The sequence below is a fragment of the Perca fluviatilis genome, chromosome 23 (assembly GCF_010015445.1).
Source record: "Perca fluviatilis chromosome 23, GENO_Pfluv_1.0, whole genome shotgun sequence".
NCBI lineage: Eukaryota > Metazoa > Chordata > Actinopteri > Perciformes > Percidae > Perca > Perca fluviatilis.
In genome coordinates this window covers 9,648,052-9,673,990 of record NC_053134.1, presented here as the reverse complement: position 1 = coordinate 9,673,990, position 25,939 = coordinate 9,648,052, and the positions used below count along the sequence as shown (strand labels likewise).

The following is a 25,939-nucleotide window of genomic DNA, read 5'->3' as shown; positions in this document are numbered from 1 at the left end:
GCAGGCGCCCAGGGACCTCCTTTAAGTAGGTCCATTAAGTTGTATAATGGCAAGAAAGGTTTAAGGTTCAGCTGACACTTGTCTCCCCAGGTATCAGTGAAGGCTATCAGACCAAATGATAAAAGCTGCAATAGGCTTAGGAGAAAGGTTGAAAGAGAAGTTGGCACACACACACACACACACACACACACACACACACGTACACAATTAGGTCGTGCATAAAATAAAGCTTATATTTCTGATCCTAGAACCATGTCATTCTGTTTTCTTTCGTTCGTTTTGTTAGATTCTAACACCTACTAGTAGTAAGATGAATTTGCCATTGACTTGAATCCTCATTCAAGAGGATTTATCAGGACGTGAGATATCAACTCTAGATATTTAATAACCTGGAAGATGACAACCTTCATAAAGATTGTAATCTTATTCTATTCTTTCCTGCTATGTCGCTTATCTGTCCTTCTTTACCTATTCATATCTTGTCTCCTCTCCAATTTCTGTTCCAAGCTTACAAGAGACAGAGAAGCAGGAACATGGAAATGATTATGTACAACACGTGTGTCAAACTCAAGGCCCGTGGGCCAAATCCGGCCCCTTGCAGATTTAGATCTGGCCCGTATATCAGTTTGGGTTCACAATAAATTTTGGCCCGCCTAGTTGTGCGCCAAACGAAAAACACAGGAAAGTGTTTTTTAAACTGCAATTACCTGATATTCAAAGCAGAATATGGCAGATTTGCCGACTCTGAGACTCTGAGAAATTCCCCCAGAAGCAGAGAGTTTTCATATTCAGGCTGTGAAACAGGTGGTTGTTAAAAAAAATGTCATTGTTTTGCTTGATTTGCTCAATTCTATGATGGCTAAGGACTTTTGTAGGGCGTACAAAAATGTGGCAAATGTCTGAGAAAGCCACAAAAAAAGTCAGAACAAAAACAACAAAAATTATGAAAAAAGCTACCAAAATGTAAAAAAAAGTGACATGCAGTAACAAAAGCCCATCAATAAACTCTCCATGTCTGGCCCTTGGTGTGATTCTCTTTTTCCAGTGTGGCCCTTAGTGAAAATGAGTTTGACACCCCTGATGTACAGTATACCCTCATTGTGTAGAGTCTGCTACAAAAGAAGACACTTATCTGTAATTGTAGGTGTGTTTCATTAGGATTATTAAAATGAATTGCTCTTTATCACTCTTGCAGTTATTTGCACCATGCTTATCTGGATTCATTATTTGGACATAAATGATTTTCTTGCACGTGAGCTTTTGGAACCTAATCAGCAACAACATAACATTGGTTGTGCGTGTGGTGATTAGGTAATAGATACACTCCTTTTTTGAACTCTTTGCCAAGATTTAAAGTGGCAATCCCGACTCAGGTTTTGCATTATTTTTTGGGGCATTTTTCCATCCCACTGTCTGCTGTCTATCTCTTCACCCAAACAAAAAAAATGAGACAGCGCCTTTAGTGTTGCAGATATTCAAAATGCTACATCCCTGGACATTTAAAAAAAGACTCAACAAAGATTTGTTCACCACAGCCTACAACCTCCCTTAGCATAGCCACTGTAATTCTGTAAAGTGTCCTTGGGTTTCATGAAAGGCACTATATAAACAAAAGTTATTATGATTATTGTTATTATCATTAACACTGTTTGACGCTGTGCTATATAGTTGAACATAGTACTCCCCAGCCCTTAGTTACTGCTATGCACGCACTGTGAGGTTACATGTTATCACCACTGGAGGGCAGCACCACCATTCCCTCACTGCATGTTTACACAGGCCTGTCTATGTGGGTCATCCCACTTGAGTCTCTGTGCCAAAGACCTGTCTCTGTCTATTCAAACAAACAGTCTTGTCAAAACACTTTCAATCTCACCTGACTGACTTTATTGTTGATCTTGCGAGTACATTTTCAACATTTGGATTAGATTTGTTTGTGTGGCCATAGACTGAACCTATTAGGACTTTCAGTTTCTCTGCCAGCAGCTGTAATGTCTTTGTTGAAAACACGTAATAATGACATTTATCTGTCTGTTTTTTGCTTTTGTTTTACACCCATCTAAAACTAACTGTACTTTTGACCACCTTTATTGAAACAGAAAAAAAAATGGTCCCAATTCTAATGATTAATTTGGGGTTTAAGAGTGTTTTATATTAATGTTGAGTCTGTTTAAAATGAGTTTAATAAATTGTTTTTTGCGAAATTAAACTAGTTCCTGTATTTCTGTTCCTACAGGTTAAATGTGTGTTTAACACACCAGTTTTCTTATTTGTGTGGAACGATTACTTTGTACCAAAAGACAGTAGGCCTATGCAATCTTTTTTGAATGGTTTATTTATTTATATGATTGAATAAATAAACTGTATGACTAACTGTTCAGCACATAGCCATCTAGATATTGAAATGTCCTCTTATGTAATCTATAGGCCTACATTTGCACTCATAGCGTTACAAAAAATAAATATACAGTTTACCGATGAAAGCAGACTCAGTAAAACTCATAATATAGAGGTAGGCATTAATTTTTTTACATTTTCCTTTTCAAAGAACATGAATACACTCCCTGTTTGTGGAATATTTTGTATTAGATAAAATGGCATAACCTTTTATTTTTGTAGCCTGAGTGATAGGCTACACCCTCTGGCTGTTGCTGTTATCTCAAACCTGGAGAGCGGATGACAAAGAGGGAAACCTCCAGCCAGCATAGAATTAGAATGGAAAGGTCATCACCACAAATTTGCATGTACTCACAAAAAGCCACATTGGAAATGAAAATTGCATGGAAAGCCAGGGTTGTTTATACTGAGGGGATTTGTGTGGAAAATTTTGAAGCCAACGACACCACCCATTAGACTGACTGTTGACTTTGAAGACTTAACTTGACTTTGTCCGACAGGCTGAATTATTTAAACCACAAACAACGGATATGTACAGCTGAATGGTAGAAATAACACTGCCACAGTTAGTTGTTTGGTGCCCATTGGAAATATACATGCTTGAAATGTAGGTTACACAGTTGCAGTATAGCCTAAACAAGTAGGCTACAGTAATATGATCAGAGAAGCGTTAATATAACCCTATGTGTATAATAGGCCTACTGGAAATAAATATAATATAGCCTATTTTAATACAGGCTATCTCTTAAGAATTTCAAGTTAAACCCATTTTTTTTGTGTAATGTACATTATCTTTATTCTATATCAAAATAAAAGGCACATGCTGAAGACAATAAAGTGAAAATGATATGGTACTAGTGAGTAAAGCTATGGGTGCGCAGGTTTGAAATGCGTTCCTCTGTCAAGAAGTTTCCGGTTTGGGCGTTTACTTCCAAAATAAAGGCGTCAGAATCATACGGTTTGGGTTTGTTTGTTTTCTACCTGTAAGAACTGCACATAAGACTGAAAAACATCCACTGAAAGCCATGTTAACAATTCATCCTTGATTCTATAAGTCAGCTATACTTTTGACACCCCTGATCCAAGACAAGTCCAAGACAAGTCCAAGACCAGGACTAGTCGAGACCAAGTCAAGACCGAGTCCAAAGAGGTTCGAGTCCAAGACAAGACCGAGTCCAAAAAGGTTTGAGTCCGAGTCAAGACCGAGTCCAGGACAGAAAAAAAAGCACAGTGCTGAGAAATTCCTGGTGATTTCCATAACCAAATTTCATTATGGCAGAAATTTGTTTGTCACAGTGTGTGTGAATCAATGAAAATGAATGGCAATAACGTAAGCAGGGCACGCAGATGCAGGACGTGCAACAATAAACTAATGTGTGATTGGTTATCAGTGGACAGTGTTTCAGTTTCCCTCCAATATTATTATAAACATAATAAAGACACCTGGACTCGGTCGAGACCAAAAGCCTTATTTGGCAAGACCAGTGGTCATTTGGGGAAATAGCATAAACCCTGTACATTTTAGTCACAATTCATTCTGCAAATACTTTTTGGGTATTTTGCACACACTGTCAAGGAGACAGCAGATAGCTGACAGAAAATGAAGGGAGAGAGAAAGGGAGAATGGCATGCAACATAGGTCCTGGCAAGAATCAAACCAGTGACATAACAGCAGTTATACTAGGCATGTGGCCCCATTTAAGTCATTTTGGTGTTTAAAAAAAAACGTTTTAACTTTTAACTTTAAATAATGGTTAATCTATCCATCCATCCATCCATAATGGTCTAAAATGTTATTGTACTGCTAAACTACAGGCCTGCAGGGGTATCTTTTATATTTGTTGTATTTAACATGTTCTGAGTTTAAGAGAAGAAATGGGCTTTCAGCAGAGCATAGTATAGTATATAACTGTTTTACCACAGACAATATTGCAAACAATGTTCATGTAAATGTTTTTTAGGCTGTTTGTGGAAATGACACCTTTATTGTGAAGAATCAGACCGGAAGTGTGGTTGCTGTTGCGGTTTGCGCAACACACCCAGAGACAGCAGAGCAGCTCCCTCCACACGGAGCTGTATACAATACTGGCACTGGCCGCCGCAACGACTTGAGGTGAACGGGTGGAAGAGACAACACTAAGGAATTGTTTCACTATAGAAATATCTTTCTCTCGGATTCAAAGAGGATTTGTAACACGATAATATTCCAGCGGGCAGAAAAAAACGCCACTCTTATTTTTGAAAAGTCGAATCGCTTCCCTTTTCTCCCCTCCGAACAGATCGATTGCCATCATTTAAAAAAAAAAAAAAGGGCGTGTGCGGGGTGAAGGCAGTTTTAACCATTTAATGTGGTTATATATGGTATTTTAGATATATATTTTTTTACACCATCTGGGTCTGAAGGACACGAAGTCGAGGATGGGATGCACACTGAGCACAGAGGACAAGGCGGCGGTGGAGCGCAGTAAAATGATCGACAGGAACCTGCGGGACGACGGAGAGAAGGCAGCCAGGGAGGTCAAGCTGCTGCTGCTCGGTAAGGAAGGAGAAGAAGATGGGGGGGGGGACTCGGTCGGTGGACGAACTTCGCTGCGTGTTCGCCTACAGCAGTTGTTAGCTACAGTGGGGGAGCGCACCCTGCCACGAAAAAAACCATTAGTCTTGGTTTTATTTTCTGGCTGTTTTACGTGGTGTCAGTTGTGAAGTGTTAGCTACGGAGTTTCAATTCCGCATCGCAAGCATAACCTTATACTCCTCTCCTTGGTAGCTTTAGTTCGCCGTCAACTGTCAACTCTAGCTAGTCACTAAATGCAACATTTCCAAACGTTACAAGCCAAACTATCAAAAACATAACGTCTATTTGTGTTTAATTTGTGTTTTAACACGTTTTAGTCCGATTTTTAGTCAGAATTACATACATGACAAGTTTTTGTTTCTTTCCTTTTGCCCTGCTGTTGACATTAGAGCCATTCAGCCACCTCTATGTGACGTTGGTTAGACCATTTGTATCGTAATCCTTTTAACAATGGCACATTTCCTCTCGTCTAGTCCAGTACAATGCAGTGAAAATAGGCCTGTGGCTCGTGAGGGGCCCAGGCCTGACTGAATGTGACTGAAAACTTTGGGTCCATGTCATTGTACGATGTTTAAAGGTCCAATCCCTGTTTTCTAACTCAAAGTTGAGCTTAATGAGGGGCTTCTGAAGGGATTTCTTTCTCTCGTGTAGTGTTCTCTACAGTTTTCTTGTGTTTTGATATGTACACCTTGCCTTGTCTAGTTCTCATCTCAACTTCAGAAACATACAGAGATGTCTGAAAAGGGCTAACATCTTGCGCAACAAACGCAGGAAATTACAATAATGAAGTGCACTTTAGCAAGAAGCCTTATAAACAATGAGATTGACATAACGGCCATTTAAACCAAAGTGCCATTGGTCAACAAAAACGTAGCTAGCAGTTTTACGACCTGATGTAGCTATAGTTGCCTCATGACCCTTTCATTACTCTCGGCCGAGGCCAATTTTGACTGACTTTTGTATATCAAACCATTTTTAAAAATCATGTTTGTGAATCCACCATGGGCTATTATTTTTGCTAAAGTGATATCCTTTACAAGAATGTATTATGAATGTCACAGAAGTCTTTTATACCTTTTTTATTATTGAGATTTCTTGCATTCATTAGGCTACGTGTGTTTTGTCACGTCATTGGCCCTTTTGACAACCCCTGTATGCACAAATATGTGTGAACTGCTTGCATTTAGAAGGCAGCCATATGTCATTGAATGGCATTTCTTACATGTGGGGAAACGCTGTTATTCTTATAAATAGAGACTGTAGGTGAAAAAACGTTTCCGTCAAGCCCTTGCGTGGCTAGCTTTGGGAAATGTTGACATGCACACACATGGTATGTGGGTTACCAGGACACAAAATCTGACGCCAATACCAGTATCAGGCAAACACAGAATAAGATTTTGAAACAGATTTGTGAGCCAAAGCAAGCTAAATATGTCCTCATGTTCTTTGCATAATTTAACATTGCATCACATGTTGAAAGGACATCATCTTATCTTATATAGGCTATATTTATATATAACCTAACACTTACTGTGACGTTAGAATTGTTTTGCTTGAACGAGGACGACCATATTTTCTTGCTAAAAGGTAGACCGCATTCCTCTGGTGCTTGGAGGCCAGATGGGACTTGCTGATTGAAGCGAGCAAGTTAGGTCAAGTTTCTGCTATGCTTCTGTTAGGTGGAATACGAGTTTTCATCACCCTTTGCTTCGACTCAAACCATGTGGCATTAGTTTAACGGTGCTGTACTGTTTTCGGTAGTATTGCGCCCGTCACAGTTGTGTGCCAGGCCGTGTGGCCCTACGCGTGGCTGCCTTGGCACCGTTTTCTGCCGTTTTGTGTTTGATTCATTCAGCGTGGCAGCCTCTTCAGGTTACTGCCTGAAGTGACACACATGCTGGGATGCCCAAGAGAAAGGAAAAGAGGGACTGTAAAATGAGAACACTACTAATGACTGAAGCATTAAAAATGAAAAAAGCTCTGCTGCAGAGAGACAGCGGCGCCCGAGTTAGGAGTTTGAGTTGTTTACCTTGCGCATTTACAGTCCCTGGAAATATACTGTTTTTGGAGTTGTTGATTCGCAAGCAATTCTGGAGTACACTTTTCTCCAAACACACCCTGTCAACTGAAAAAGTCAGCAAAACATGTGGCTTGGTAGTAAAAGGTTGGCAGGGTTGTAGAGGTGTGTTTGCAAGCTACCTGAAGAAAACAACTGTTGTTTTTGTGTGTGTTTGTATCACATGGATGTGACCCCCTACCAAATGTTTGAATATAATTGTCTATACAGCAAACCTCTGACGATTTGGTGAGTGGCAGGTTCCTGTTGTCACCTCCTGGTTCTCCAGCGCTGTGCTGTTAATCACGGGCTTATGTGCGCTCCCTGTCACTGACACACAAAATCATTACGCTGACGTAAAAAACTCCAATTTGCATGAAAATGATTTGAATCTTTGTGAGTCAGCGTGGGCGCCATCAAATCCAAACTAGCTGGCAGGCTCCGGTGTCTTTGTAGAGAGAGGCATTGTGGCTCCCCCCCCCCCCCCCAAAAAAAACTCATTTTATTTCCATCATCTCCAGGACCCAATTATCCTACTATTCATATCTACATGCTAAAATAGATTACAATCTCCTCAGCCTAATTACTCTTTCTAAAGCTGTCGTGCAATTGTGGGAAGATTCTTATTAATAATCCCTAGCCTTTGTCTAACATTTGTCATTCTTCTCTCTTTAATGTGACCATATGTATATATTTTTAATTATGTAACCAGCATTGCCAAACATGCAGTACAGCATGGCTGTGTTACTCATCTTATAGGTGGGGGGGGGGGCCTTCTCAATAAACATGGACAATCAATGTAGTAAATTGTTCGCATTCCAATATCGCTGTAAGCATCATTAGATGTCTCTGTGAATAGTTCAGTGTGTGTGTGTGTGTGTGTGTGTGTGTGTGTGTGTGTGTGTGTTGTGTGTGTGTGTGTAACAATCTTTTAGCTATTGATCTGCTTGTTGGCTGATCGATCCCTCTGGTCATTTCCCCGGGAAGCACTGCTCGGAGGCTGCTGGAATCCTTCACGAGTGACTCATACAAATCCCCCCAGAGGGAGAGGGACAGAAAAAAAAAAAAAAAAAGAGGAATTGGATAGTGAATGAGAGGAACAATAAATCATAATGGGACAATAACTGTACAAGACAGAATGTAAAAGAGGAAGAGGGATGTGTATGACGGGAGTAAGAGTTAAAAACGTAGAGAGGCTCATGCTGCTAATGTGGCATCACTAATGTAGTTAGCACATAGTGCCAAGACCACCTCCAGTCCTTGGACCGTTCACCTAAAAGTGGACGTGTTGGGCTGGCTGCCTGGCCCCCGTAAACCTCCTGACTCACACAAACCTATCTTCATGCCATGGATTTGGAGCTTGAAAAAGAGACATTTTTGTTAACTTTTAATTTTGGTTGGCACGCAAGCACGTATCGGTAATTCGCCAAGAGAATTAGCAGCACGACTTGGTGAATCTTTAAATGGAGAAGACCCAGGCATGGAAGCCATTTTAATCACATCTGTCTCCATACTGCCATTATTAATATACGAAGATTCTCATTGCCTTGCGAACATCAACCAGAAGGGAGTTCCAAGAGAATTTTTTTTGTTTGCAGTTGGTAGATAGAAACAGCTCTGTTCTCTGTGGAGGAAGAAGAAGAAGAAGAAGAAAACCCCTGCATTTTCACTGGAAGGGTTAGCTTGGATTTTCCTAAAATAGTTTGAATTGCTACAAACAGAAACCAGCTGCTCCAGTGGTTTTGAGTCTGTAGCAGTTTTGTGGTGGGTGTATCAAAGCTGTGGGTGTGTAACATGACTCTGCATGAGGACCGATAGGTCAGGCCTGTGGTGTACATGTAACCCTTTAAAGGTCTTGGTGTGTGTGTGACTCGAAATCAGGACGACTCTGTGTTTTGTATTCCTGCCGAGATGCTTTAACAAGACCCACACCCTAATGATATCACTGGTGTAGAGAGGCCAAAGTCACTTACATAAGCACGGAGGTCACGTCTCATTGATTATACTGAGGACTGAGACATTGCATTTATGGTATTCATCCAGTTTTGACCAATGGAAGGCTTTGTCGTAGGCAGGCTTATCACCATAGCACTTATGCTGCTGGTTTCAATTTTTGTCAACTGTTCTTTCCATTAGGGGTCTGCTACTGCATTTTTTCACATGTACAGTAGATTCCGATGATTCATCACACATTGTTTATTTAATCGTTGTGATACATGGTGATGATCGAAGTACTTCTTGAGTCTCGACCAACGTGACATAACCTCATTATCCTATTCTACTGAACTTCAGCAGCAGTTCACTGAAAAGTCATCAAGATTAGCACTCCTTATTGTAGTTTGCATTATCTTCTTCTCCAGTTCAGTGAAAATGATGATGAATTGGAAATTTTCTTTTACTTTTTGTGTGGAAAATGATCAACATAACAATTCTACTGAGGTGAGTAAGGTTGAAGGTTCAATTTTTTACTTTTTTTCCATTATCGATTGATCTGCTGATTAATTTCTCATAATTGGCTTTGCTAGATACAGTAAATGACTGGGGGAAAAAATTTATACATTATCAAAATACCGGTAATTAATTTTGTTGCAGCTCTAGATGGGAATTGTTTTTCCCTCACAGATAGCTAAAAGTTGCCTTCATAACTACTACTTTGAACGTTAGTGTGTGCTGTGCTCATAGTCTGCCTTAAGTGGATTTTCATGCGCCCCGCATTGAGAGGCACTGCGCCGGTATGTGAAGTGTCTGTGTCATTGGGAAAATGGCTCTCGGGCTGGCCCAGGGGTGCAACTGTGCCAGCTCAGCAGCCAGCCGTGAGCACCGTCTTTGTCTGCCGTCTTTGTGTGGGTCCCACTGGGATTCACACAGCCAGGGTTTGGCCTCGGAGCACAGGGAGCTGCCACGGTACTATCACCCCCCCAAACACACACACACACACACACACACACACACACACACACACGCACACGCACACGCACACGCACACGTGCGCCTAGCTCCAGGGCTCTCCGGCACCCGGGTGGCGACACGTAATTAAAATAATGTGTTCTCCAGTGAATTGCATCCAATTATCCTGAAGGAAAGTTTGTAGGAATGCAGACAGATAGTGTGCACACTGTAACAGGATGCATGTATATTTATCTTTTCATTTAGTGTTAAAAATAAATCATAAATAATGCTCAGGGGGAGCTGTTACATACAGCGTGAAGCAGATTCAACTACTAATGGCATGTGTCAGAAAGCAGAGTTTTATTTTTTTTATTTATTAATTTTTTTAAGGAAAGTGGAACTAGATTAGGCAGAAGATTCATTTTGCAAGAGCAACCCATCTAGTCTCTGCTGACAGTATCACGAGGTAACAGATAGTGGTAGACTTCACGTTATGATTCCACTTCCGCTTATTTTGTTTCTAGATCTGAGAGCGGAGCAGTGGGTGTTTACTCAGGGGATAGCCACTCTCAAGTGATTTAAAAATCCTTCCCTAGTGACAGAGGAGCGTTACATCAGTAACAACTGGCCAATTGGCTCGCTATAACCTCCCTATGAGCCTCCGCTCCTGTAATGTGAGGACATTGAGTGCACATTAGTAGATCTAATGGAGTTTACGGTACTACCCATTAGAGGACATGAGTCTAATGAATGTGGTTTATGACGACATCATAGATGGCTTTGATTTTGTGAAAGAAAACATTTTTTAATAAAAGGTCACTTCCGTGTGACTAGTTACAGTAGAGGAAAAAGAGCAGCACATGCATAATACATAATGGTCCCAGTGGAAGCCAACATGTCACACGCACGTCCACTCACAACCACAAAGCCTACTCCGGTGACTGTGACCTCACACTAGCGATGTCCCCGGATACGACGAGAGCAGTTGCCATGGCACTGTGACGTTTGAGAAATCCGCAGAGCAAAAGGCACGCGCGACAGTATGCTTTCCCTATCCACCCCACAGCTCTTTTCATCACAGTAGCATCTCATCGGTCAACTACAACACTGTCAATGTAATTAGTCGCCGGCGCCGAGTCCGCTCACATCCTGAGGGGACAGCATGTTTTTCGGCACTTCACAACACTGTCAATAATAATCTAATTTATTGGTGGTTGGGAGCCACATTAAGGCCAAGAGCCTTTATGTTGTTTTTTTTTGTTGTTTTTTTTGCTGATAACATTCCAAACACACTGATGCCAGTTTCAGTAACACTAAACGAGCAATCTTTATCCCAAGACGTGTCATCTGTCCGAGCCCGTTGCCATTGACTGATCAGTATATTAGGCAGGAACTGGAGCAGAGGCCAAACCAGAGGTTTAAAGACTCCTTTTAACCATAGGTGTCAAGTAACGAAGTACATATACTTTGTATTACCTTACTATTTTGGGTATCTATACTTTACTGGAGTAATTATTTTACAGTAGACCTTTTACTTCTGTACTCCTTACATTTTCACACAATTATCTGTACTTTCTACTCCTTACATTTTAAAAATAGCCTCGTTACTCCTATTTCAGTTCGGCATGTTTTCATTCAGTCTTGTCATCGTTTAAAAAAACAAAAAACCTATCCAGATAAATCGCGCCATCTGGATAGAGTGAATTTGACTGTGGTTGGATGAGAAGTATAAACCTATACCATTCCGACACCCTATTGGTTTGTACGCGATCCATCGCACCTGCACATGACACAAATCCCGTCACACTCCAGCAAGGAAATAGCAGACGTATGTAGCCTAGTACGAAGATGTCTGTTTGTAGCTTAGTACGAAGATATGTCTGTAGCCTAGTACGAAGATATGTCTGAAGCTTAGTACGAAGATGTCTGTTTGTAGCTTAGTACGAAGATATGTCTGTAGCCTAGTACGAAGATGTCTGTTTGTAGCCTAGTACGAAGATGTCTGTTTGTAGCCTAGTACGAAGATGTCTCTGTAGCCTAGTACGAAGATATGTCTGTAGCCTAGTACGAAGATGTCTCTGTAGCCTAGTACGAAGATATGTCTGTAGCCTAGTACGAAGATGTCTGTTTGTAGCTTAGTACGAAGATATGTCTGTAGCCTAGTACGAAGATGTCTGTTTGTAGCCTAGTACGAAGATGTCTCTGTAGCCTAGTACGAAGATGTCTCTGTAGCCTAGTACGAAGATGTCTGTTTGTAGCTTAGTACGAAGATATGTCTGTAGCCTAGTACGAAGATGTCTGTTTGTAGCCTAGTACGAAGATGTCTCTGTAGCCTAGTACGAAGATGTCTCTGTAGCCTAGTACGAAGATATGTCTGTAGCCTAGTACGAAGATGTCTGTCTGTAGCCTAGTACGAAGATGTCTCTGTAGCCTAGTACGAAGATGTCTGTTTGTAGCTTAGTACGAAGATATGTCTGTAGCCTAGTACGAAGATGTCTGTTTGTAGCCTAGTACGAAGATGTCTCTGTAGCCTAGTACGAAGATGTCTCTGTAGCCTAGTACGAAGATATGTCTGTAGCCTAGTACGAAGATGTCTGTCTGTAGCCTAGTACGAAGATGTCTGTTTGTAGCCTAGTACGAAGATGTCTGTTTGTAGCTTAGTACGAAGATGTCTCTGTAGCCTAGTACGAAGATGTCTCTGTAGCCTAGTAAGAAGATATGTCTGTAGCCTAGTACGAAGATGTCTGTTTTTAGCCTAGTACGAAGATGTCTCTGTAGCCTAGTACGAAGATATCTGTCTGTAGCCTAGTACGAAGATGTCTGTCTGTAGCCTAGTACGAAGATGTCTGTCTGTAGCCTAGTACGAAGATGTCTGTCTGTAGCCTAGTACGAAGATGTCTGTCTGTAGCCTAGTACGAAGATGTCTCTGTAGCCTAGTACGAAGATGTCTGTCTGTAGCCTAGTACGAAGCTGTCTGTAGCCTAGTACGAAGATGTCTGTCTGTAGCCTAGTACGAAGATGTCTGTCTGTAGCCTAGTACGAAGATGTCTGTCTGTAGCCTAGTACGAAGATGTCTGTCTGTAGCCTAGTACGAAGATGTCTCTGTAGCCTAGTACGAAGATGTCTGTCTGTAGCCTAGTACGAAGATGTCTGTCTGTAGCCTAGTACGAAGCTGTCCGTGGCAGAGACTCAAGAGAACTCGAGCGAAATGTCCCAACCAAGCACCAGCGAGGAGGTTGGTAGCCAGGAAGACCAGCCAACCCTTCTACATCCCTGGCCATACCTGGAAGAATTTTTCGAAATGGTTGGATGCAAAAACAACTCCTTTCGAATGCGCTGCAAGCTCTGCGCACCCAAGTACCACGAGCTAATTACAATACTTCTAGGCAACTAGTCATCATATCTTCCGCTCCATGAAACACGTTAATGCTCAGTAGTACACATACATGGTTCTTTAATGTATTTGCATTGTACTAAAGCACTATTACTATTGTTCGTTTTCAATGGGCATAAATGCGGCTGAAACGGGTGCATCCCATATTTTTCAACATTAACATTTTAACATAACATTATAGTAATTATGGCCTTTAGAAAATTGTTGTTTTTGTAGAGGTGGGGTAGTGCACTATAGGCCACTGTGGCGCGGCCTACGCTTTTGTCCTTAATGGCATTGCTTTTACTTTTATACTTTAAGTAGTTTTGAAACCAGTACTTTTACACTTTTACTTGAGTAAAAAGCTTGAGTTGATACTTCGTCTACAGAAGTCTTTTTAAACCCTAGTATCTATACTTCTACTTGAGTAATGAATGTGAATACTTTTGACACCTCTGCTTTTAACTTAAGTCATACACAGACAGACCTCAAGTTACACACACACACACACACATACATACACACACACACACACACACACACACACACACACATACACACGCACTCGTTTCCCAGTTCTCCTTTGGTTGAGGTGGTTATGCTCTGTTTCATATTTGTGGTTCCTTGTCATGCCATTTGGCCACATTAGATCATTGTATAAACACATTGTGTTTTAGTTGGAAACTTGCAGATAAAGGAAGTGAGCTGGGTGACATAAGTGTTAAAAATTGATCCGAAAAAACACTTGGCTCGCTACAGGCAACATTACACACTCTAGTAAACCTCTTTTTCTTTCTGTCTTTTCCAGGTGCTGGGGAATCAGGGAAAAGTACAATTGTCAAGCAGATGAAGTGAGTTCATTTTGCTTCTGTTGCATCCGATCATTTTGCACACTGAACAATCAAAACAAACCTTTCTTCCAGTGTAGCACCAATGACTTCTTTCATCAGATATGCATAATGGCACAGAGAGAGTATTCATTTTCCACAACACAAACGGTGTCAAACACCAATCATGCTTTTCTAGCATCTCTCTGGGTAACATTATGCTCTGTGGATCGCATTACAAACAGGTACCGTGCGTAATGGATCATGACGACAAGCCAGCAGAATACATTAATATAAACTCTGCTTATACATCATCCACATGCTGCGTGCGGCCTACATTTAAATTAGATTTTTCATAAGCACCCTCATGGATACACTCATCAGTCACACATTCTTATTCTTATTATTTATTTCATAAAGGACAACACACATTAATTAAAATTTCTGTAAATGTGCCAGTGTTAGCAAGCCGGCTACTTTTCAACTGTAGTCCTTTGGCCAGATGATTTTAGACCAGAGCAACAGGAAACCATACAGACAGCTAGAGCAGCAAATAAGCTTTCTCAGTAAGCCATGCAGAGCTACAGGAAGCAGCAAGACATTAGCAACGTTATACATGTTAGATGCACTTCATTTTTACATTTTTAAGCTGCTCTTAAGCTGTGATATTGCTTTTTCTATTGGTTCTTTACCTGTGAAGGATGTGTGTTCCTGTGTAAATGTTATTTTACTCACAGTGGACATAATGTCATGTCATAAATTCACTGGAATACCAGTGTGCTGACTGTGAGATATGGTACAGTATCTGTCTGATTTAAGGAAATTATTTATACTTATTTTAGAATGATGCAGCTGACAGATTACATTTACATTGTTAGCTGTTAAAAGTTGCTTCTTGCCCTTTTTTCTAGTATTGAAAGGATAAGTCTAGTAATGTTATGTACAGTATTTTTCTTGAAAAGACCAAACCAACAATGAATTGATATTACTAACAAGCAGAGCTGACACAATTCAATCAATGAGTCGATGGATCAAAAATGTATCCGCAACTATTTTTTAAGGAATTAATCGTTTAAATAATTTTTCTAGCAAACACAACCAACATTCTTTGCATTCCATTCCCATTTTTATATTTATTGACAATGACAAACCTATAGAATGATGCCAGCCTCCTCCTTTTAACCTCTTCTTTTTTTCCCAAACAGCAGTAAGACAACTAATTATTAATCAAGTCTCTATGTATAATTTAGGTCAAACAGTAAAAAGTAAAATAAACATTGAATTGCAAGATAATAATTTTACATTACAGTGTAGCATTCAGCTGATGCTTTTACTCAGAGTAACCAACACTAATGCTGTAGAGAAAGCTGATTTTCCCTGGATCGCCATCATTTAGGCAGGCAACCATAAGGAGCATATAGTTTAGGCACATTGTATATATTTCTGTGGCCATTACAATGGGCATTACAATGGCAAGTCAGAGAGCTGAGGAGAAAATAGAGAAGTCATTTTTTTTCCCCAAAAGCTGAAAAAGATGAGTTTTCAGTCTATGATGGTGGCATTTGGAACAATTTGGTTAATGTTTGTCACTGCAACAGGCAAGTTTTTTGAGTGCTGGAGAATGGCTCAACTGCTTACCAAGTTTTTTCCCCCTCCGTTCTTCAGGATCATCCACGAGGCAGGCTACTCAGAAGAGGAATGTAAGCAGTACAAGGCTGTGGTCTACAGCAACACTATCCAGTCCATCATCGCCATCATCAGAGCCATGGGACGCCTCAAGATCGACTTTGGCGATGCCACAAGAGCTGTGAGTGACTGAGGGCTGAGAGGGAGGAGTGTAACTTGGTGGGTTTAGAGTAGAAACCTCAAGTGAGTAAATGGTGTTGGAAAATGAGCTGGGACTAACATTGAATAGACGCTCCTGGGAAAATAGTCTTTGAATGTAGTCATAGGTCTTTTCAGGTTGTCTTAAAGTCATTTAAATTATATTCGGTTTAGTAATGTTGCGGCTGTAAGCAGTCCAGCAAAGTGCTGCCGCAAGGGACTAAACACTGAGATTCATAAACACACTGTGACGCGCTCGAGATTGTATTGCGATGATTTATTCCTCCGCACGTAAAATACAATTAGCACTGCGGTTACCAAATGTAAAGTTAGTTTGTGGGTCGAAATAAGTGTGTTAGTGCGGCGGTCAACAGAAAGTGTTCGCTCCCAGGCTCACCCGCCTCTCTGTCAAAGCCCAAAAAACCCAGCAGGAACAGGTGAAGCAAACAAATATGTTATCACTTCCGCTCAAACCGCGATGAAAACGCCCACCACCTACAATATAAGTGCACAATAATAATAATCAATAAATATTACGAGACCATAAACAACATACACTATATTACTCCTACAGTAATTTTTTTGAACTTCTAGAGTGAGAAATGTCCCAAGAAAAGACAAAGAAATAGGAGAACATATTGTTTTGGCCGTTTGATCAGCAGCTGTCTCTAAAAAATTGTCCTGAAATTGACCCTGTGACTGGCATTTCAGCTTGGCGGAAGATTAATGTTAACGATAATGGTGGTCTAATGACTTTGACGGTTGGTTTATGATATTGACTTTAACGCGAGTCCTCCTCTCCTCCTCCAGGACGATGCACGGCAGCTGTTTGTGTTGGCAGGCTCGGCAGAGGAAGGCTTCATGACCGGAGAGCTGGCCGGTGTCATTAAACGGCTGTGGAAGGACGGAGGTGTTCAAGCTTGCTTCAGCCGCTCCCGCGAATATCAGCTCAATGACTCGGCAGCATAGTGAGTCTAACACACACACACACACACACAACACACACACACACACACACGGGGTGTGAATCTTCACTGATCTCACGATTATTCTGTCAACGATTAAAATCGATTCCATATCCCGATGCGTCACCTCCTCAATATTGATATTTATTGCTACACATGGTTTCGTCAACAAATTCAAGCAGTCAGATGTATATATGAACTTCCCTTTTTATCGTATCTGCTGTTAAAAAAGACACTGAATGTAGCTGAGTTTGAACACAGCAGACAACAGACAAAACACAAAAAACAAAAAAAGCAGCAACCGGAAAATCCGAATCCGAATTAGAAATACTTTAATAATCCCAGGGGGAAATTATTTTTGTTACCACTCCAGGTATACAAACAACAAATAAAAACAACATATATTATCAAGACTTTTCAACAAGTAACATCAGTAGGCAACAATCGATTATGGTCTGTCACTGCACGGAATCGTCTAGGTCGGCATCGCGATGCATCGATGCAATGATTTCAACACCCCTAACACACACACACACACACACACACACACACACACACACACACACACACACACACACACACACACACACACACACACACACACACACACACACACACAAACAACCTAGGCAACAGTTGCTTGGTCAACAACTTTTAAAGGTCCCATGACATGGTGCTCTTTGGATGCTCTTATATAGACCTTAGTGGTCCCCTAATACTGTATCTGAAGTCTCTTTCCCGAAATTCAGCCTTGGTGCAGAATTACAGCCACTAGAGCCAGTCCCACAATGAGCTTTCCTTAGGATGTGCCATTTTTGTGTCTGTAGCTATTGAGGAGGAGAGAGGGCGGGGCAAGGTGGAGGGTGGGGGTGTGGCCTTGACCAACTGCCACTTTTCTCGTTTGAAAGCCATGATGTCTCTCTCTCATGGGTGGGCCAAATTCTCTGGGCGGGCAAAGCAGAGAAAGGGGAGGTAACCTTGCTTGTTATGACCTCATAACAAGGAAGATTCCAGATCGGCCCATCTGAGCTTTCATTTTCTCAAAGGCAGAGCAGGATACCCAGGGCTCGGTTTACACCTATCGCCATTTCTAGCCAATTGGGGACCATAGACAGGCTGGGGGAACGCATATTAATGTTAAAAAACCTCATAAAGTGAAATTTTCATGCCATGGGACCTTTAATGACAACGTCACATCAGATGACCAAGTTACTGCCATTCCACTGCAAACACAAAAAGCTGCCTCAACTTGCCAAATACAACTTGTCCCAGCCTTGAACAAAAAGCTCCCAAGAGCAGAAAGCTACAGCACCCTGCATCTGCCTGGACTTTTACACTGTCAATATTTGCCCTCCTCTACCAAGCCTGAAGAGCAGTGGCTGGAAAGACAATTTAATCTTTGACCTTATGCCTCAGCACAGGAAAATTCGTCACATGCTTAAAAATAAGAAGTGATCTCACAAATGCAGGGGAAATATTCTCTCTATTGTGCAAGAGCCCTTGGTGTTGAAACAAGTGATATCATCACATAGCAGCTCCTGTGTTTGTTAGGAGAAAAGCCATTTGCCTGGTTTTGTCGGCCAGAGGGAGCTGAAGTTGTTGGCCTTTTTCTAATTGGTTCCTCTAATCCTGCTGTCCAGGGCCTTTTCATGAATAGGAACACACCATTGCTAAACCTGTGCTTTTTTATTTTTTTTACTCTGCTTAATACCTTGGAAAACAAACAAAAAGCTTGTTTGCATGAAGGAGAGATTACTTGTGTTTGTCTGCTATCAACCTGAGGTCAGTCACTAATCTCTCTTTTTTTCCATTGTAATTAATCAGCACTAACCTTGAGGTATTTGCTTGTGTACAACAAGTGTGTGAACATGTCTGAATGTTTATGTGTGACTTCCTGAGTACACCATATGTGCCCATACAATGACCAGAAATATTAAAGCAGCAACACAAAGACCCGGCTCCAGTCAAGCAAATTAGTCAGGAAAAATAAAAATGAGGTGATTATAAAAGCATTAACATTTGGTGAGAACGCATTGATAGGGAATTACATCTGAAACCATTAATAATTCAGATGGATGCTATAGTGCCACTCTCTGGGAATTTTAGGGTTCAGGGTGTTTTCCTGCATAGACGGAAAAAAAAAAATGTTAAATAAAAATAGCAATTCAAATCCTCTCTAAATGTGTTTAAGAGCAATTTACAACAGCCGTTGAACAAGCAGAACATAAACTTGAATATGAGAGCTAGTCTCAGTTTTATCTCCAGTCTGGACCGGACTCCCGGTGAGTTATTTCAATATTAATATAATTTTTTTTAACTAGTTTTGTTAATTGGGGTTTCATTCACTCAAGCATAATATACATTTTTGTTTATCAAATTGTCAGAAATCACAGCTAAATGCATAGATTTCTGTCAAATAAGGTAACACAAACTAATTGCCTTCACTGTACGCGGACCGATCATGCGAACTGCCGTGTGTAGTGATAATTGATTCATCTGTCCATTATTACCTCGAAAAAAAAAACTAAGTTTTATTATTTCCAGCATTTTGGCGAAAAACCAAAACCTGTTCCTCTTCTTATTGTACAATGCTCTATTAAAATATTAAATATTTACACTTACATGTAACTCAATACATACCAATGTTGTTTTAGTTCATACTTTTTGATGTAAAAGGCAAGTACATACAAGGCCACTACAATTAAAAAAAAAAAAAAATTAAATTAAATAAACGATACAGCTATGCGCTGAGAATAAAATGGAAATGTAACGTCAACTACTATAGAGTAGACCATTTCACAGTTTTAAACGGCAACATAAGTGTGTGACGAGTTAATTTCCTGTTGCAGCCCAAGGAACCTATACACATGAGCTGAGGCTGTAGCCCCTGAGTTGGCACACAGCTACACACTGCAACCAAGAAAATGCATATTTAAAATAAAGATTTTTTTTTTTTTTGTGTGTCCATCAAAACAGACACAAATCTGCCGTAAATGACACCAGCTGACCGGACGTAAACATGGCCAAAATCCATTGACTAGCAGTGCTGGTGAAACGGTCTAAATATTTGATCAGATATTGCTCAAGTTTCTGTTGTGAAGAAATAAAGAATTCAGTTCAGACTGTCTCTGACTAATGGCATGAAATATTCAAAAGACTGTAACTGTACGTCATACTCCTATACTTTGACCTCATTTTAGCTAATTAGCGTTAACTTTATAATAGAAAACAGTGTGCACTCCCCCACAGAAAATACCAGCGCTCGGGGCTTGCTCTAAGGCAACAGCACATTTAAGCAATAAGCAATCGTGCCATCATGTCTAAATTGACCACAGGCAAATGATGCATGTTATCTTGTAACTTAACTGTGGTTTATCTTTACCTAACATCTGATGCATGCTGAACTCAGTGTCTTGTAACATGTTGCTCCACAAAGAAGTATACTGTTTCAAACAACTTCTGAAATATGGAATCCGACTTGGTTTATCCCTGATGATGCACTGGGAGTTGTTAGTTCCTCTGGAAGTTATGTACTTGACCTTGTTACTTCTGACACATTTTCTCCCACGTGTTTCCCCTCCTGCTCTCTGTCTCTCTCCCTTTTCCCTCTGATGTTTCCCTCCCCGTGTCCTTTTTCTTTGCGTCCTTCTCTCAGCTACTTGAACGATTTGGACAGGATATCCCAGGCCACCTACATCCCAACTCAGCAGGATGTCCTGAGGACCCGAGTCAAAACCACAGGCATTGTGGAAACGCACTTCACATTCAAGGACCTGCACTTCAAGTGAGAATTCCGTCACTGTAACAACTGGCTTCGCCTCAAAGTGTTTTCCATGATGGCTTAATTAGCTTTCCTTCCTGTCACTGACTCATTCACTCCCATAGAAGTCCCCTTTGCACATGTACAGCTGTAAGTTGTGACACAGCCTGTGAAGGTGTTGTGCGCATCAGTGATGACTCAGTTGTGGCCCTCTGTTTACAAAGAAAAAAGAAAAAATACAGGAAGTGGGGGCAGCAGCAGGCCTGATTATATCATGATACCGCTTGGTAGCTGTTGGCAGTGTCATTGAAATTCATACTGCTAGGCCACAAAACAGAAGAGAAATACATGTTATATGATCCATAAACACACACACAAATACAAAGCCTTAGTAAGGTTCTGTGTTTGTCTTTTTCTTTGTGATTTCAGACAGCAGCTCAAATACACTGCCATGATGACACGCCGTTATTGTCACAGTTGTATATTACAACACATAACAGCACTTCTGTAAAGGAGCCGTTGCTATATGTAATGTTGGATTAACACAGCATTAGCTAACCAGCTATATAAAAAGCAAATTATTTCTTCTGCAGGGTTCCAACAGTTTAATGACTTTGTATCTGGATGTAAGCACAATGAAAGGGGGTGTCGGTCTTTCACATGTTTTGACAAGTTTTATGTGATTACTGTTTTTACTTGGGCACCAATTATACGTTCATATTTTCTTTAACTATCCCTCCCCCAATCCTGCATTTAAAACCATAGTATTTCCAAATTCTGTTTAGTAGCCCAATAGGAGCTATTACAGGAGCTAAATGAGGCTTTTGTTGCTTCTTTTACCACAGTTGCATGCATGCTTATGCGATTTATTCACGCATTTTCCCTTTTGGAATATGATTTAAAAGTGCTGTTCATAGTTGCATTCACTTGTCTAGAAATTGTTATATATATATATTGTAAGATATACACCATGTCTGACTTCTTGCCACTTTGGTGTGCATTTAGTGAGAATGGCCCTACATTAAACATTTTAAAACAAGCAATAAAATGCCACACATTTATCCTTTTGACTGAGCAAATAGCAAATGGTGCTAAACCCTAAGCCTCTGCTCCTGTTCTGAATTGTTTACCGCTAATATTATAGAATCAGTATAGGCATTTTCTGGTCACTTGAGTATTCTCTGCCCTGCTAAGATTTTATCACAGTTGTTTTTGAGTAATAATAGACAAAGAATGTCTGTTTCCTTTCCCCTCTATCACTTACGGTCATCACTAAACAATGCAGCGAGACCAGCCACGACTCTTCCATTTATTTTTTTGCCTTTGGGTTTGCATAAACACTGCTTGCATTGTGCATGTATGTTTGCACACATGAGGAACATGTTTACTTATGTCACTCCCCCTCCAGAATGTTTGATGTTGGCGGTCAGCGGTCTGAGAGGAAGAAGTGGATCCATTGCTTTGAGGGTGTGACCGCCATCATCTTCTGCGTGGCCCTCAGTGACTATGACCTGGTGCTGGCTGAGGACGAGGAGATGGTGAGTGCTTCAGCCTCTGACTCACGGAAAAACAGAATAGCAGGCACTCTGTGTTCCTGCGCAGCGGGAACTTGGTCTCTGTTTACTAGAATCGTGACGGGTCAGAGAAGTAGAAATTAAGGATGGCCTCTGTTCAAGATTTTTTTTTCCACGTACAGTGTATGCATCAGTGAGCAAAGCACAGTGATGGACGTCATCTTCCTTTTCCCCCCATCAGAACCGAATGCACGAGAGTATGAAGCTGTTCGACAGCATCTGCAACAACAAGTGGTTCACAGACACCTCCATCATCCTCTTCCTCAACAAGAAGGACCTGTTTGAGGAGAAGATCAAGAAGAGTCCTCTAACCATCTGCTACCCAGAATACGCTGGTAAGATTGGCAGCATTTGATAGAAAATGTTCTAAAAAGTGGTCCATTTATTTATTTCCAACAAATTAGCCATAAGAGCCTGGTAATGACGAATGTTTTCAAAATGTGCTCATGGAGTTGAATGTGTGTGCACCCTTTTTTAAAAAAAAAAAGCACCCTGCTATTAAAAAAAAAGTTTTAAAAATTGGGAGAAGATATATTTTTGCTAGATATGGGTTAGAGCCAGCAGCTGGTTAGCTTAGCTTAGCATAAAGAATGAAAACGGGTTTACTGCTAGCCTGGCACTGTCCAAAGGTAATAAGCCGTGCCTACCAGCACCTTTAAATATCACCAATGATCACATTGTACTGTATGTCATTAGTTAAAATCCGTTTTAGGTTTTATGGGGGGGGCGGGGGGGGTATGTGGACTATTGCTTGGCGAGCAGCCAGCGGAGACTTCAGGAAGTTACTGCTCTCTGCCAAGAAATTGTTTGGCACACAAGCCCATAAAACCACATCTTGTCATTTTTTTTTTTTTTTTCACAAATTAAAGAAGATACATGTTAATGAATGGGCTTTTGTCTAACTTTACCTTTAAGCCCTACCTTTCAAGTTAGCAGGATGAAGCCCAGCCATGTCCCTCAGTCCTCAAACAATATAAATATGTACAATTTCGGGCCCTTTTGCTGCGTTTTGATTTCCCGCTCCTCGTCGTCTTTTCCAGGCTCCAACACGTACGAGGAAGCAGCTGCCTACATCCAGTGTCAGTTTGAGGACCTGAATAAGAGGAAGGACACCAAGGAGATTTACACCCACTTCACCTGCGCCACGGACACCAAGAATGTGCAGTTTGTCTTTGACGCCGTCACCGATGTCATCATCAAGAACAACCTGAAAGACTGTGGTCTCTTCTGAGGATAATGACAACGAAGATAACCTTTTATTCTTGGTAAGGAACTCTTCATCCTCATCATCATCACACTTCCTTAATCTAAATTAAACAACGAGAGCTCGACCTAGGTCTGCACTACGTGTGTATGCACACGTGTGGCTCTGCGTCACAGATGGGGGCACATTACATTACATTACATGTCATTTAGCTGACGCTTTCATCCAAAGCGACTTACAATTGCTACATCCGTCAGAGGCCAAGACGCCTCTGGAGCAACTAGGGGTTAAGTGTCTTGCTCAGGGACACATTGGTTGACGTATCGCAGTGGGAATTGAAACCAGATCTCCCACACCAAAGGCACGTGTCGTATCCACTGCGCCATCGCCACCCAGTCAGCAATTTTTGACTGAATGTGTGTTCACCATAGCATCAGGATGCAGTCGGAGTTGCTGAGGAAAAGTGTGTGCCTGCATGTTTTTCTCTCAAATGCGTTTATCAAATTGGCTTAAAATGGTTAGTTTCCAGAGCTTTAGAATTGGGGGATTATGGAGGAGCATAGCTAAAATTGACCACAGCGAGATGCAGCGTAATCCGTCATCATCAAATGCATAATTGAATCGCTGAAATCACTGCCTTCTCTTATCCAAGGCTTAAATCATTTTTCTAACCCTTTTTAGTATGTTTGTGCAACGATAGTGGCAAGGTTGAGCTCTCCAAAACCTCTCTCTTTAAAACAACTCTTTCTCTCTCCTCTTCTGTCCTCAGGCAGTGGAGCCAGTTTATTGTACATCTTTGGTGGGGAAGATGAGAAGAGTCGGGAGGATCAGTCACGGACCAGTGCTGTACTATATGCCACTTTTAACAGCTTTATTTATGTTTTTTTGTCTTGGAACATTTTGAACTAGTGTTATGACATTTGTGTAAGATGTTTGTATCATTGTAAAAAAAAAAAAAGAAGAAAAAAAAGCATTGCCGCAAATTTTCCGCACACTTTTTTAAATTTAGTTTCTATTTAGTTTAATAGTAATTTTTTTGCGGAGGAGGAGGAGATCACGTTTTTGCTGTTCTCTCTGCCGCTCTCTCTGGAAAAGGAAACTTTGCTGTTGGTGGAAATGCTTCTTTTCTTCCTTCCCCTAAAACCAAAGGGGAAGAAAAGGGGTACAACTTTGAGTCCAGTTTGTTGGTACTTGTGCCTTCGCATGCCTTTTTACTGCGGTCGTAGTCCCCATGCTTGTTCTGTTGCCTGCTGAATTGTTCTAGACATAAAGAGGTAAACTGTTTTCATATGTTAGTGTCCCCGCTATCTTCTATGTGCACACCACTGATCTATCAGGAGGAGGGAGATATCCCTCTGGTCTAAAGGTACATGGGTCTCCATGGTGACCAACGTGTAGCCTCCACAGTCCCCTTACCCCGTCCTCCCACCAGCCATGACAATGGAAGGCCTCGCTGGCCGAGCACGCAGTACAATACGGAGATGTATATTGTTACATTTGCTCTGCAGATCTGGGGGTCTGGTTTTTAAACAATGTACAAAATATCCATTCTTCCCAACCATTTGGAAAATGGTTAGGGCCTAGTTGAGGCACTGAGCTTATAATATTATATGCTCAAGTGTTTCAAGTGCAGTACAAAGACCAGGGTAGGCACATATTAATGTATATTTTATTGTATGTGGAGGAGAGTTTTTGGTGTTAAGGAGAAAAACTGAACCACAGAAAAGATGGGTGTAAAGGTGAGGATGAGGTCTGAAACGTTTTAAGGTTCAGACGCCATTCCTGCATGCTGTCTAGTGGCGATTTGAAAGTAGAGGCGCTACTTGAGGATCTATGAAGCCTTTCATTCAGGTGATGGAAACTAAGATGGCCAAGGGAGCCTGGTCTGTGATTTTAGATCAGTTCTACTTTGCCAAGAAGAGTGATAAATATGGTCCAGGATCTGTTCATATAAAGAAACTGCCACAACTGTCAATGTATGTGTATGTTCTTCACGGATGGAGAATCTTTGTAGACTCATCTCCCTTATTTTGCTAATAAAAACCATTTTCAAACCACATGGAGTAGCTGTATTATTCTACATCATTTATCTTCAACAATGATGAAGCATTTTTAAATTAATGAAAGCTAAATTATTGTATGTTAATTAGCTGCTTAAGCACAAACAGGATGAATCTATTTAATTCAGCTCTGCTTTCCAGTCTGTTGCATGCATCTTTTCTTTCAATGTCATGCTGCTATCACATGCTGTCCTAACGCAGAAATACATCAGACTGTAATTTAATGTCTGCTAATGACCTGAGGGTTTCCACTAAAATATGCTCATAGATGAATAGTTTTCTTCTATCATCAATCTCAAATGCAAAATCTACTTTATGAGAAGACGCGCTAATGCTTTCATGCTTCAGTGTTTGTGTGGTCGGACTGTGTGCCACTTCACATCTTCATGAATGGCGAGCTTGCCATACAAAGCAGGTACTGGTATACATGCTGTA

The 25,939-nt window shown here is 40.9% G+C and overlaps 1 protein-coding gene across 1 annotated transcript; it reads left to right on the top strand.

Annotated features, from left to right (window-relative positions):
• The first annotated feature begins 4,455 nt into the window (after positions 1–4,455).
• gnai1 (guanine nucleotide binding protein (G protein), alpha inhibiting activity polypeptide 1) lies at positions 4,456–25,501 on the top strand. Its single transcript, XM_039791760.1, has 9 exons — positions 4,456–4,933; positions 14,099–14,141; positions 15,783–15,924; positions 16,752–16,909; positions 20,562–20,690; positions 22,075–22,204; positions 22,422–22,575; positions 23,281–23,505; positions 24,214–25,501. Exons 1-8 carry the CDS (start codon positions 4,816–4,818, stop codon positions 23,469–23,471), a joined length of 1,065 nt encoding a protein of 354 aa, XP_039647694.1. The 5' UTR covers positions 4,456–4,815; the 3' UTR covers positions 23,472–23,505; positions 24,214–25,501.
• The last annotated feature ends 438 nt before the right edge of the window (positions 25,502–25,939 follow it).